Source organism: Brachyistius frenatus, unplaced genomic scaffold (genome assembly GCF_029030835.1).
Source record: "Brachyistius frenatus isolate BFR_SWC_R1_liver_20210118 unplaced genomic scaffold, ASM2903083v1 Contig_60, whole genome shotgun sequence".
Lineage (NCBI taxonomy): Eukaryota > Metazoa > Chordata > Actinopteri > Embiotocidae > Brachyistius > Brachyistius frenatus.
The window spans coordinates 33888-49604 of NW_027210659.1; the positions used below are offsets into that span (position 1 = coordinate 33888).

Genomic DNA, 15717 nt, shown 5'->3' on the forward strand with positions numbered 1-15717 from the left:
ATGTTTTTATCAAGCGGTGGTGATATGAGTAACGTGAGAAAACCAAAAAAAGGTGACATTTAAGCTAAACAAACTGCCTGCTAGGAGAAATTAAAGTATATTTAGACCCAAATTAACACTTAAGTCAAAAACCAACAAGTGAAAACATAAATACAGTTTTACGTTAAATCTCTGCTGGCAATAAAAACAAAAACTGGATGATAAGTGGTTTTGATTCAGTAGAAAATGTAAATGTGTTAAGTCTGTTTTGAGTCTTCTCCATATGTCGCGTAGCACTGAGGTGGTATGCTGGAGACCAAACAAGCTTCCTGCAGTTACAGGCAGCCTTCCTCCACATTTTCTTCTCCCTGAGTGCCAGAGCATCTCAAATAAACAGCTAGTTTAAATGTCTTGTTCTGTGCTTGTGTTTGATTCTCGCAGTGTGTAATCGCACATTTCTGTCACTGTGTTTATTTGCTCAGATGTAATAAGCTCTGCAGCGGCGGAGCGTGACTGGAGGAACACTCGCCCCGATGAAGAGGTTAGGAACAACACACATTTCTAACACTTCTTTTATGCCTCCTCGTTTCACATTACACTTTTTTTAATTTTTTTTTATTTCCGTATGTTGCATGACTGACAAAGGGAAAAAAAAAAGCAGTTTGATTTCACACAGTAAAGACAATAAAAACAGCATAATCATTGATTAAAACAAATTTCAGTGACATCAAGTCAAAATTCATGAGCATGCAAAAGCAAGCTTTGAAAAAGAATGAAGAATGAAACTACCAGAGGAGTTTTGTCTTTAGATTTGAGGACGTAGTGGAGCTTCTTCTGCTCAAAGTCTTCACACTCACTTTCTCTCAGTAACTTTAGAGATTTTAACCTGCAGTCAACAAGGAGAGTTAATGATTCAACGTATTGTCCATAAACTTCAGGATTACTTAGTCATTAAAAAGAAGATTTTGGAGAGGTGTGTCCCTGTCTGTATTTGATTGACAGCAGCAGATATGTAAATACTATTTAAGATGGATTTTAGTCAAATATGTCGGAGCTTTCAGATACATAATGGTAATTGAAATTTGGGTGTGGACTTTAAAACTGTATGTTGGAAACATGACATGAGACAATGACATGGTCTTTTTTTACTGGTTATATTAGGATCAAAGGACAGTGCTGCTTCATCATGGAATTCATTCCCATTTGGTTATTTTTATGTAGACACAATTTCTCCATCAAATTACAAAGACATTTCTCATCATGAAATAAAATAACATTGACAGTGGTGGAGCGACACTGTATAATGAATGCCTCTAATCTATTTAGGCTAATTTTATTTTGTTTTGCACTGTTGAACTTCCATACCATCAGAGGCCATGACTGTATTTATAATTTAAGACTCCAGGGAGGTCATCCTTAATATTATTCTCATGTCCAAAAGACAAATCTAGAAACGGAAATTAAAACACAAAAAGCTCACTGCGCCTTGGTCTAAACCAACATTATTATCATTTTTCACCATTATAATTTGTGTTCCTGGCTAATCCTCTGCACAAGTGACATTTACTTTTTGTCTTCTGAGACATTCATTAACACTTAGACAGTCAGGATATTAAGGATTAAAACATCCACAGCGGCATTCACAATGTCAAAGCTAAGGGTCATCTACAGTGCAGCTGCAGTGTCGACGGCTTTTATGTCCCTTAATCAGATTAAGTTTTCATTCCTGCCGTTTATTTCTGGTTTGAAGTTTCCTGAGTTAAATATTGCTTTCGACACTTGTGCTTTCCAGTGACCAAAAACATCTTAACAGCTCAGTTATTAATCTATTGTCACTTCATAAAAATCATCATAGCTTTAAATCCAATGGTACAAAAAAAATGTTGTTTTAAGTACGAGTAAATTACATTTCTATTGTTTTTCTTTAGCAATTTAGAATAATTTTCAAAATTTTTCTTGGAGTTCTTGTTTCCAAACAAGTTAATTTTGAGTAAATCTTCTTTCAGATGTCTTTTAACATTCAGCTCGTCTGCATGAGCATCCGTTGGCTCCCGTGTTTCCATGTGGAGGGTTTTCTTTCTCCAGTCGTGTTGAAACAGGTTACTGAGGTTTTAAAATGAATAAAATAAACAACTGGAGCAGTTTGCCATTATAACCAAGTTAAAATTACTACGAAACTAGCATTTAGCTCACATTAGTAGTACCCGTACTTTAAGTGCAAAGTACCATGGGAGCTGTAGTTCTTCAGGGTTAACAAAATAATGTGAAAGCGAACGACCAACAGTTAATCTTTGACATCAGATTGAAGTTGTTCCTCTTTTTTTGTTGTCTAACATGTAAAAAAAAAAAAAAGTATTTAATGTTCACATCAGCAATGCAGCAAATGTCTGGGCTCAGTTTTATGGATTCAAACACCAAAGGCTGGATGTAAATGTAAATAATAAGTCAAATTGGCCAACGGAGATTTTTTTTCTTTAAAGTGATTAAATATATTTACCGAATTACCCCAAAAGACATTCCTTGTAACCTTTGGCCAGTTTCTTAACTGACTTTCTACAGTATTTACGATGTCGCACTGTTTACATAAACACAGATATATATAACATTATTACAATATAGAGTCACATATATCATGATAAAAGCTTTTCCCCCAATATACTCGTGAACTGTATCTTCCAGGAACATCTACAGCCATCGATACACTGCAGGCTGCTGCAACTTGATTTATTTGAATAACTTTAGAGGGAAATGAAAACGTTTGGAGGAAAATGGATAATGTGTAGTTAAAACATTCTTCTGTGTACATCTTGCTTCTCCAGATCGGGAACCACTGAGTTCAAATAAAACAGCAGAGATTAGAAACATGAAGTCAATTTTCCCCTTTTAAAATGCTTTTTTGTAAAATTCTGGTATTTATCTTTAGGTTGTAAAATGACTACTTAATATACTAAATGCAGTCAGGTAATGTTTAATTTGGGATTATATACCATCAACATACCAATACAGTGTTATAGACAATCTGTAAAATGCAATAATAACTCTTAATATTTATAGATCTCATATTTGAGAGTGCTTTAAATACAAACTTACTTCAGTCAATACTGTATTTACATTCAAAGATGTATTATAAATATGTTTCTTTACTTGTTGCTGGGTTTTACATATTCAAATCTATTAACATGTTTATATATATTCAAAACACACACATTCATATATATATATACAGATAGTAAATGTTATATTTACAAACAGTATGTCACATTGTTGTGGATGTGAATTCGGAGCGCGGCGGCGTCCCCGAAGGCAGGAGGAGTATTGCTTTGTGTTCTCGATGTTTTCTGAGCGAGCTCGGTGAAACAGAGTCTCGCCCGCTGGCTCTCCGTCACTAAAACCACACCTGGACTTGGCAGAGTGTTGCCTGAGGTGTGGTCTTCTTCCATATTGCTTTCGATATTGCTGCTGTGTCCGGCGTAGAAGGAGAACCCCACGGAGAGCCGGGCCGCGGTAATTGAGCGGCACTGACAGTTTAATATGGGCGGGGGATTAAATGAGGCGTCAGGTCCTTTTGATGAGTCGGCTCTCGGTACATCGGCGGGGTCAGAAAAGATCCTGAGGGCCCAGGTGGATGATTATAGGAGTGGCGAGGGTCTGCGGCTGGTAATAGGCACTGTCGATGTACAGGCTGCCTGCAGACAGAAGACATGAGCAACCGGCGTTAACGGGAGCAGAAATAATCATTACAGAGCTAATAGAGGGCCTCCATTCTCTTCACCTTGATGACTATAACATGAATGTGTGCGGGAAGTGTTTCACATCCTTCTTCCATGTGACCACTGAGAATCAGTCCGAACCAAAAGCTGCCATTTTGAAGTCAATGATTATTAATTTCTATATTGAAATTGTGATTTTAACCTAAAAATGAGCTGCATGAGGTTTTGAACTGTCAGTCGCTGATATAGTGTGAACTGTACTGTAGAAAAAAGTGAATTCACATCTTGGTAGTTGATGAGTTGACAGGTGGAGGACACTGTTGTCAAAGTCTCCTGTTGAACACCCACATTTGATCATTTACCCCGTTACTTGTTTTGTCTCTGAACTTCCTGTTGCCATTATACCGCCTCTAGTTATTATACATATAGTCCTGATTGTGATGGGATCAAACGGCCTGATATATTTTGTCAAAGCGGGGAACACATGCAGCCCACACACTACATGACCTAACACACCTACATGCACCACAGATGAAAAATAAACTTCCAGCTGAGGCTAAATTTGGCATTAATTAGCTTAAAGTACAATGTTTCTGTGATAAGAAGTAAGTTTGGCACAAAAAAATTAACAATTTTTTGTTCTGACATATCTTGAAACTAACAAAATAATCTGTGATTGTTCATTCCATATTTGACACAAATCAGACCTTGATTTGTATTTTTTTATTCAAAAGAATATTTTTAATTATGAAACAGTGCAAACAAATAACTTCTGTAGTTCTCACTGAGACTTCTGTAGTTCTGTGTGACTTCTGTAGTTCTCAGTGTGACTTCTGTAGTTCTCAGAGAGACTTCTGTAGTTCTCAGTGAGACTTCTGTAGTTCTCAGTGAGACTTCTGTAGTTCTCAGAGAGACTTCTGTAGTTCTCAGTGTGACTTCTGTAGTTCTCACTGAGACTTCTGTAGTTCTCACTGAGACTTCTGTAGTTCTCAGAGAGACTTCTGTAGTTCTCACTGAGACTTCTGTAGTTCTCAGTGTGACTTCTGTAGTTCTCAGAGAGACTTCTGTAGTTCTCAGTGTGACTTCTGTAGTTCTCACTGAGACTTCTGTAGTTCTCACTGAGACTTCTGTAGTTCTCAGTGTGACTTCTGTAGTTCTCACTGAGACTTCTGTAGTTCTCACTGAGACTTCTGTAGTTCTCACTGAGACTTCTGTAGTTCTCAGTGTGACTTCTGTAGTTCTCAGAGAGACTTCTGTAGTTCTCAGTGTGACTTCTGTAGTTCTCAGTGTGACTTCTGTAGTTCTCAGTGTGACTTCTGTAGTTCTCAGTGAGACTTCTGTAGTTCTCAGTGTGACTTCTGTAGTTCTCAGTGTGACTTCTGTAGTTCTCAGTGAGACTTCTGTAGTTCTCAGTGTGACTTCTGTAGTTCTCAGTGAGACTTATGTAGTTCTCAGTGAGACTTCTGTAGTTCTCAGTGAGACTTCTGTAGTTCTCAGAGAGACTTCTGTAGTTCTCAGAGACTTCTGTAGTTCTCAGTGAGACTTCTGTAGTTCTCAGTGTGACTTCTGTAGTTCTCAGAGAGACTTCTGTAGTTCTCAGAGACTTCTGTAGTTCTCAGTGAGACTTCTGTAGTTCTCAGAGACTTCTGTAGTTCTCAGTGAGACTTCTGTAGTTCTCAGTGAGACTTCTGTAGTTCTCAGACTTCTGTAGTTCTCACTGAGACTTCCTGTCAGCAGGTAGTTTGGTTCACTCTTTCAAATCAAACTGCTGCAGCTGTCTAATGTTTGAAGGCTGCCTTCTCCAGACTTTCAGCTCTTTCCACAGATGTTGGATAGGTTTCAGACCAGGACTCATAAAAAGCCACTTAAAATAATTCAATATTTAGTTCTGTAACATTCTTGCTGATTTGATCTGTTTTGGCTCATTATCCTGTTTGTGAACATGAACTGCGATAGTCTGAACTTTCTGACTACACGTTTTAAATATTGCAGTAAAGCTATTCCTTTAAACATGACATTACAGTCTATGCACATTGCAACCACCGATCTTAAAGAATCCTTTTTCCAATCCGAGTTTTCATGAAGGCAGGTTTGCTGAAGGGTCAGTGATACTGGTTGAGAACGGGTCTGTTCACGTTGCACTCAAAGAAGAAGAACACGGGGAAACGTTTTGCTCCAAAATTCAGTGATATTCTTGAGATTTCATTGAAACCTGCAGATTTAAGGAACTCTGTCAGATGAAGCAAAGCAGCTCTAAAACAGATCCGACCTTCAGCATGTTTCACAGCAGTTGTGCTGTTCTTTCCTTGAAAACCTTTTTGTCTGTGAACAAAGAGATACTCCATCCAAAGGAATTTCTCTGTAAAGCATCGGGGAATGTCTTATGCATTTAAGAAAATTCAGGTCTGTCTTTTAAAGGTTTTCTTCTAACGGTGGAGTCCTTCCCGGTCTTCTTCCACTGTTGTTCAAACGGTGACGTGTGTGCGATCAGACACTGATGTACTTTGAACCGAGGGATGGAGGTTTCCGTTGACTCTCTCTCGAAGCGATACGAGCTGGACTCTAAAGTCGACCAGAGGTCGGATGTCCTCTTGTGGCTGCGTGCACTCAGTTTGACTGAAGTTCCACGGACCTTAAACTTCTGTATATGCAACTCTTGTCACAGGAACATGAAACTGCTTGGAGACGGACTTATAGCCTTAATCTTTAACACGGCTGTCTATATTCTCTCTGATCTCTATGCTGTCTCCGGTCGTTGGTCGGCATGGTGCACATGATGATAGCAAACAGCAGAATGACCACTCTTCTCCATTTTGATTGATTAAATAATTGATCACAAGATTAAAGACACACGTGATACTTATTAAAGAAAACAGTTAGTTTGAAATAAAACTATAATCCATTTATCTATAATCTTTTCTAGGGGTGAATAACATGCAGGTGCACATGCGACCATTACATTTTTTTAATGAGCTGTTAAGGATTCCAACAAATTTTTACATCCGGTCAATTTTCAAAACGCTTCCCTTCTGAAACGTGTTGGAGAGGACGGGATAACCAATGCACAAACACGACGTTATAACCTGTGCCACGCAGCGGTAATAGTCCACGAGGTCACGTGGGAACCCAGGCTGAACAACTCAAGGCCTCTCTCACATCGGCTTATGTTAATGCTGATCAGTCCCCATCAGGAGAACACTGTACAACGATGCTGTGCGTGGCAGGGTTACAAGCTGAAAAACACCGCTCTCCAAAAAAATAAATCATTGTAGCTCGTCTGCAGTTACGTCTACGTACTAAAAGCAAAGATTGACACACTACTGGTAATGGAGCATTTTCTTCAATAAATATATGACCAAGTATAATTATTTGTTGTATTTCATTTGCTTAATTGGGTTCACTTTATCTACTTTTAACTTGTGTCAAATTCTGATGATGTTTTATTTCATATTAAAGCGTAAATATAGAAAATTCCAAAATACTCAACATGTGGAGGAATCCAAAGGTGGACAGATGCACAAACCAAGCCTTTTATTTTGAGTTTGAAATACCTTATAGTCCCTCATTGTGAAGGAGAGTTGTGTTGTGAAGAACCTTATATAATTAATTTTGGTCCCTTTAAATAAATAATTTGCTTGAAATCCTTAAAATGGACAACAGACATTTGAAAAATATCAAACAAAGATAATAAGTCCTCATCCTTGAAGACACCACTGGGTCATTAGCTTGGTTAAAGAGCCCAAGGAAGACATCACTACCTTGAGAAAAGAAACAACAGATTTTTTTAGACCTACAAATATAAAGCTATTTTGTGCCAACAATGCATTGGGCTAACATGTTTATTCAGACCTGTCTAAATATAAGTGCTCAGATAAAACGTGTAATGCAGCAGTTCTTCCTTTGAAAGGTTCTCAGTGGACACGAGGTGGAAAAAGGGAGTTTTTCTTTTTTGCATTTCTGACACCCAAAAAAATTTAAATACGTGAAAGTGGGTAAAATCTGAAGTGTACATCAATGCACACGGTGAAGACAGTTCATTTAAGTTGTCCTGCAAACAACATTTTTAGAACAGCATACCAGCCAGGGAGAGTAATCAGGGTGAGTAAAGGCATTGTTTTGATCGAGACTTTTAGCATGCAACAAAAAAATCAGGATCGCTTGCACTAAAATCATTACGAACCACAAGTTACTCAACTGTTGACAAAAAATATTTATTTATTTAAAAAGAATATTAACTTCAAACAGGTCAAAATAAAAAGTCTCTCTGAAATGAAAGGATTTGAACTCAAAATGGCTCATTTACTCCACAAAAGCTGTAAACTCGGACATTCAGTGTCCAAACAAAAGGAAAAGGTTTCTCAGTGCAACCGATTAATGTAAACCTGTTTTTGTTCTCTCAACAGAAACCTAAAACATTAGAAAACAGACACAAATCAAAATACCAAACAAAGTTCACATCCATGAGTGACTGTTAAAGGAATAATCGACCCTTTTAACAAAGAAGCTCTGAGCAGTTACAGATTTCATATTCGGTTTCTTTAGTTCCTTACAGTTGATCTCTATTAATAGAGTGCAGTGGAGATTTGTAGACAGGACATGTGTTTTAGTAAACTGTATTTTTGTATTTACCTTTGATTGGTATTGGTTGTATATGTTGGATATTGAGGTAGTCCCCATACAGAGGATATTTAGTTCCCGACAGAAGATTGTATATTTAGCTGGTGGTCTATGGTTTGGGGTGTTCTTTGGTTCCTTGCGGTGATTTTTCAGTTTGCTACTATTTCATATATTCAGTAGCTTTGTGTATGGTTTGGAAGTTATTTAGTCCCTCAAAGTTTTTAATGGTTTATATATTGTAGTTCCCTATTTTCCTCCATTGTATATGGAGTTGTTGGTTTATAGTAGGTGTTTTCTGTTTGGTTCAAAACTGTAGATGTTTAGAAGTTATTGGTGGATAGTATGTTCTTACGTTCCCTTCAAAGGATGTGTATATTTTATTTAGTTCCCTAGTTTCTGCATTGTATATTTATTAGTCTGTTTCCTAACTCATTATGGTGTACATCAATAAAGATCAAAAACATGGTTGGGGTTAGGAAAAAAAAACTCAACAAAAACACGATCACCTCCTGGATTCAAGCATCATTCAAAATTCAAAATTGTCCTTTGTCGCCTCTGCTGTGGGACCTCGGTCACATGATCCGCACCACATTACATTTACGTGCGTGCAAGTTTCACATTTTCAAAACGTGTAACTGTCACGCCAGGTCAAGTGTGGCTATTTCACATTTTGTTGTCGTGAATCGGCATGTCGATTTCACGCTTTTCCGTGATACTGCGTTGTGTCTATATAAGAGATGTTTTTTGTGTTATTCTCAACTGTGGCTTCATCTACGCTGAATATTTAGTTGATGACTATCGGGGATCAAAAACACACGAGGAAAATAAATAAAAACCCTGTGTAGGGACACAACAGGGAGTGTTTCTTTCATACTTAGGATGAGGATGGTTCTTTAGTCTGCCTTATTGGCTTCCTTTTCCTTCAGTGTTGGTTTTTCATGGTGGACATTTAGTTCAGGGAACCTAACATGTTGGCAACTAAAAAAACCCGCCACAATTAGAGAACTGTTACTTCATTTCTTAACTATAGTTATTTTTTTAGTTGTATTACCGAGGACATTTAGTGGTTGGTGTACTTTAGTGGCTGTTTTTTGCTCCTTAGGGTGACTGTATTTCTACTCTATTTTTGGGTCCATTCAATGACTGTATAGCGCTCTGCTTACTAATATTTACCAGATACATTTTTCACACACTGCAGCTCACTACATGCTGAATTCAGTTCTTTACAGCGTAATGCTCTGATAATCAAAAAGCCTCTTTGTCAACTCAAACTGTGCTCACACAGATAATAACAACATGGCTGCAGAGCTGTCTCACGGCCAAATGAGTCTAACAGATGGAAACATGCTGTGGAACAACAGTACTGCCTGATTTGATGCTTAAAAGTAACTGGACTGCAGTGTTCTGTTGTGAATACACAGCCAAAGTATGGATATTCCTTTAACAGGTGGTTTCCTGTGAGGTGGGTGGGGGAGAGTCCTAATAGGGGTAGAGGTGGGTGATGGGGTATGCTGTGGGGACTCTGATGACTGGGACAACTACTGAGGGCATTCTGGAGGGAAAACCTGAAGAAGAGCGAAGAAAAAGAAACTCAAATGTTGAGACGTGGTGATGGACTAATTTAAATGACTGGATTATGGATCAGTTAGAGAAACTTACTGTAAGCAGGAAGGGCACCTGCAGGGCTGTAACCATAAGGAGCACCAAAACCTGTGAAGGAAAACAAAGTGGAATTACTGTATTACACATATCTGCATCATCCACAGCCTAATTGCCCTCAGCGGAGAAAAGGCTCCCGTTTACAGCTGTAATTATTAATCAATGGAGAAAACTATTGATAGTTGATTAATCATTAGTGTAATAATTAATCATCTAAAGATTTTCTGCCTCTAGCTTCTCAATGCAAGTTTTTCTTTGTTTTCTACTCAGCTGCCATTTCATTATGTAAACCGAGGTACAACTAGTGAAATGTAGTCCAACGGTCCTGTGAGTTTTTTTCCAACTGTATTTTGTCCACTAATTCAGCTAAAGCACCTCACAGTGGTATTGTTAAAAAAACAAAAACAAAACTAGAATTACCAACTTCTATGCCTAATCACTAACCACTCACATCGCAGTGTACGTGCATGTTGGTGCCAAATTTGTAGAGCTTTCCTCACGACATTCCTGAGATATTGCGTTCATAGTGGGAAGTACACGTGAACTCATAGTGACCTTGACCTTTGACCACCAAAATCGTATCAGTTTATCGTTGATACCAAGCGAATGTTTTTGCCAAGTTTAAAGAAATTCCCTCAAAGCGTTCTTGATATATATTGTGTTCACGTGACAGATGGAAAAAAGGGGACATAAGGTCACGGTGACCTTGAACTTTGACCTTTGACCACCAAACTCGAATCAGTTCATCCTTGGGGCCGAGTGAACTATTGTGACACATTTGAGGAAATTCCATCCTGGCGTTCCTGAGATATCACGCGCACGTGACTGTGTAGAATTGAGGCCACACTGACCTCGACCTTTGACCTTTGCCCCCCAAAATGTAATCGGTTCATCCTTGGTATCTGGTGAATGTTTTAGCCAAGCTTGAAGTAATTCCCTCGAGGCATTCTTGAGATATCGCGTTCATAAGAACAACCGAGAAACAGAAATCCTCCAATTCAAACAAAACTAGTCAATATCCCAAAATGTGCTAATTTTCAATTCCAACCTGATGCACTTTCCTGGAGCCCTTTTGATTATTTGTCATTATTATTTGCTTATGAATCACATAAAAGTCCGACCATCCGTATCAAAGTCGTACCTTCCTGTTGTGAGACTGCCGCCGCTGTGTCAGAAGCGTTGATGGGATCTGTCATGTGACTCACCTGGCGGGATGTATCCGTGTGTGGGAGGGGTGCTGATGTAGGGAGCTCTGGGAATTATGGGGAGCCGTGGAGGTCTGGCAGCGAGAGCCGGGAGGGTCAACATGGAGGTCACAGGTCGCTTCGGCTGCACACACACACACACACACACACACACACACACACACACACACACACACACACACACACACACACACACACACACACACACACACACACACACACACACACACACACACACACACACACACACACACACACACACACACACACACACACACACACACACACACACACACACACACACACACACACACACACACACACACACACACACACACACACACACACACACACACACACACACACACACACACACACACACACACAGACCACATCAGCGCTGGACATGATGTTTCATTTAAGGTGACAACAGGAGCACTTTCGTCAGGTTTGTCTCGTATTTATGAAACTGCTAAAAGAGAAATGATGGATTTAAGATTTAAGTGTTAAACTCCCTTTCAGGTGCAGATGTCTCTATGTTGGTTAAAAATAGATCCTACATGTTTAATTTCTCAACAAAAAAATGCATTTTGTCTGTGTTGCAGCCAATTTCCTGTTATTTCCTTCATATATATGTTTTTCATTTCCTGTTAATTATTCTCGGTTATTCACACAAATTAAATGTTTAAAAAAAAAAAAAAAAAAAGATAACCAGATTGGAGATGTTCTTACAGAATAACAGCACTGAATAAACATTTGGCCGTGAATAGGAGGACGACTCTGAGAGAAGACAGCCGTTGACTCACCGGCGGGTTGGGACGCTTCTTCTTGATGTTGGTGGACTTGCAGCCGGAGAACAGGCTGTTCAGGGCGGCGAGCGCGGCGCTGGCTTTGGCTACTTTCTTATTGGGACCTGTTCCCCGAAACACCTGCTTGTCCACCTCCACCTGTCCCAGCACACAGAGATAAGACAGGATAGGACAGATAGTACCCTTGTTAGGTACTAAAGGGGATGTAGATTACATTTCTCATTTCATAGTCATAAATTCTTATAGTGACTACACATTGGAGGGCGCTAGAGGCTTCTGGGACGTCCAGAGGGGATCTGACTTAAGAAAAAAAGGGCAAAAAATTCAGACATATTTTCTTTTTGTGGGACGTTGTGCAGATGGACACAAAGTCTTGGTCCATATGATGATCGATTACTTGAGTAAATCCTGTATTAGATAAGAAATACTCAACTTGTTACGCCAACAGTTTTTCTTGTTTTTTTGATTTTTCAGAGTTTTCCCAGAGACAGAAACATTCTGCGTTCGTCTCATGTGAAGGTGGAAGAGCTGTTAATGACTCGAGGTCGTATGATTGTAGTTAACTGGTGACTGACAACCGACACCACGTCCATTCAGTTTGGCCTTTCTCATGATGTGACAACGTTCACGTTGGTTTGATTTCCAGACTTGTCTTTAAGCTCCATGTTGGAGATGTTTGAGCTTTCAGGAAAGCTGTTTCTCAGTTGTCGTGAAGTCGATACGAACAGAAATGACAAGTCAGAAACTGCCGATTAAAGCAACGACGTGCACATGACATGAGACATTTTAAATATGCTCCATGTGCACTTGTAGAAGCAGCCAATCAAAACTTTATTTACATCTGTAGCTCTAGTTTTTTTAATATTTTTTTATTTATTCTAACCCAGGGGTGTCAAACTCATTTTAGTTAAGGGGCCACATACTGCCCACTTTGATCTCAAGTGGGCCAGACCAGTAAAATCACAGCATAATAACGCATACATAACGACAATATTTCTCTCTGTTTAAATCATTGGTGAAGGTTTTTGGATGATAAACCCTATTTTAAGGTCTTTCTACAATAAACTAGAAACATAAAGACCAAAACCTCAGACATCAGCCCACTGTTTATCTGCCTGGGCTCTCCTCTGCAGATTCCCTCGCTTTGTGACGCGTTTGACGTCAAACGCGTCACAAAGCGAGCAGCGAGCGCTTCTTCCTCCGGAGCAGACGTCGCATTTACGCTGTTTTTGAAGCAATTACTGGATCGATTAAAAAAAAAAAATAACAAAACGTTTGTACTCACAAACCTCCATATTCTCATAGAAATGCAATTTATGTCTTTCTGTAATTTTCACACTTCGCAAAGTCATCCGGCGGGCCGAGCTGGACCCCCTGGCGGGCCGGATCCGGCCTGCGGGCCGTATGTTTGACACCCCTGTTCTAACACATAAACAGCTCTTCTGTTTGGTTTAAACAGACCTTTGTGTGCCGACTAATTTCTTTTCTGGGGAACGTGTTGCCACATGTTTAACATTAAGATTATTCAGAGAAGTAAACCTTCATGTGACCTTCGTTTTATGCAAAAATTACTTGAAAGCACGAACAAGCACGTCAACGGTTGGCAATTCAGTCTGCATCGGCCAACACCAGAGAAACACACTCTGCAGGGCACTGATCTTAATTTATTTTGGCAGTTGTGATTTAAAAACAAAAACAGTAGATTATTTATTTAATAGTTGAAGTTCCAATCTTGCCGATCTGGCAGCACCTGTGATCAGGACGCACAAACTGCTGCTGTGTTTTGGGACTTCACTTCCCAGAGACGCCAGCTCATTACAAATCTGACCACTGAGTGACGGACAAAAACAACAACAAAAAACTGCTAAATCAGCACCGAGTGAACTCGTTTAGTGATATCGATCTGACAGACATTCAGTTAAATACAAATCTTTAACATTATTGTTTTAAGCTGTAAACCTGTAATTAAAGTGTTAACCACGTGTAAAGAAAGCAAAATGAATATCCATCCATGTTGTTGTTCCTGCTCATTACACAAAGCAACAACGGCCGTGCACCAGTTGAGGTGTGATGTCATCGTTTTCCCAACGAGTTTGTACGGAGAGGACAATGTTTGTTTTACAAATTATTTGTATTACGTGGCCAGAATCTCTTTAAACAGAGCAGAAAATGATTTACTGCAGTGATTCGCACGGATTTCACAAAGTGAAATTGGTTTCATTTTTGGCTCTTTGCTGGCATTTGAAGATGTTTTGATATGCAGGAAGCACCGAGTTGCTGAACATCAAACACATCCCCCCCACCCCCCTCATCAATTGCTAATAAGACCCTCTGAAAGGAAGACAGGAAATCTATGCTACAGAGGAGTGTGTGTGTGTGTGTGTGTGTGTGTGTGTGTGTGTGTGTGTGTGTGTGTGTGTGTGTGTGTGTGTGTGTGTGTGTGTGTGTTCGTACCTCTATGATAAAGCGTTTGTCGTAGCTGCTGCCGCTCTCTGATATCAGCTCGTATTTGAGGCCGCGGCGTTTCTCGTTCAGCTCCATCACCGGGTTTTTACCCCCCGCTGTCAGGATCGGACCTGGAGCTCTGGACTGTAGACGGGCAGAGAGAGCGGAGATACATTCACTTTATTCTACAACCCCGTTTTCACAAGTTGGGACGCTGTGGAACATGTAAATATAAACAGAATGCAATGATTTACAATGGTTTGCTTTGCATGGCAGAGTTTTAACATCATTTGTGGACGCAGCGATGAACTGTGTTCACAGACGATGGTTTTCACAAGTGTTCCTGAGCCCATGCAGTGATTTCCACTCCAGAATAGTGTGTTTTTAATGCAGTGCTGCCTGAGGGCCCGAAGATCACCACCATCCAATATTGGTTTCCAGCCTTGTCCCTTGTGTTCAGAGATTTCTCCAGATTCTCTGAATCTTTTCATGATATTATGAACCGTAGACGATGAAATCTACTAATTCTTTGTAGTTTTACGTTGAGGAACATTATTCTTAGATTGTTGAACTATTTTCTCACACAGTCTTTCACAGAGTGGTGAACCTCTCCCCATCTTCACTGCCGAGAGACTCTGCTTCTCTGAAATAATCTTTTTATACCCAATCATGTTACTGACCTGTTGCCATGGTAACCTAATTAGTTGTGAGATTTGTATCTTCACACAATTTTTCCAGTCTTTTGTTGCAACTTTTTTGAGACGTTTTGCTGCCACCAAATTCAAAATAAGCATATATTTTTCATAAAACAATAGAATTTCTCCATTTTAACATCTGATATGTTCTCTTTGTTCTATTTTTAATTAAATATAGTTTTATGTGATTTACAAATCATCACATTCTGTTGTTATTTACATTTTACACAGTGTCCCAGAGTGCTCGCTTTTCCTAAAAGTAAAACAAGATTTCCTAAATCTAGATGTATCAGCTTATGAATTATATTATATTACAGCCGAATATCATAAATAAAATTACTAATTAAAAGGGAAAGAAATGGAAGGGAAAGCGACAGACGATGGATTTCTCAGACAAGTCTGACAAACAACACAAACTGTTTTGAATTATTTGTTTTTTTGAATTAATATCATAGATGTGTAAAGTCGTATTGTGATCCGTCTCAGGTTAGTGACACTGATATTTCACAAAAAGCCACTGTCTGTCTGTGCATTAGTTTTGTGTGTGTGTGTGTGTGTGTGTGTGTGTGTGTGTGTGTGTGTGTGTGTGTGTGTGTGT

At 39.2% G+C, this 15717-nt stretch overlaps 1 protein-coding gene across 5 annotated transcripts in view; it reads right to left on the bottom strand.

Moving 5' to 3' along the window:
• Window positions 1-390: 390 nt before the first annotated feature.
• Window positions 391-15717, bottom strand: part of LOC138625182 (spermatid perinuclear RNA-binding protein-like) — an 86924-nt gene continuing 71597 nt past the window's right edge. For 3 of the 5 annotated variants that reach the window (XM_069705932.1, XM_069705928.1, XM_069705929.1), the window contains 5 exons: window positions 14434-14568; window positions 11977-12117; window positions 11171-11294; window positions 9966-10016; window positions 391-3665 (listed from right to left, as the gene is read on the bottom strand). In XM_069705932.1, the coding sequence (XP_069562033.1) occupies window positions 3577-3665; window positions 9966-10016; window positions 11171-11294; window positions 11977-12117; window positions 14434-14568 (540 nt within the window). In that variant the 3' untranslated portion in view covers window positions 391-3576. Of the gene's footprint in view, window positions 3666-7886; window positions 9872-9965; window positions 10017-10043; window positions 10914-11170; window positions 11295-11976; window positions 12118-14433; window positions 14569-15717 lie in introns of those variants that run through there. The other 2 variants (XM_069705930.1, XM_069705931.1) reach the window with 2 other exon arrangements.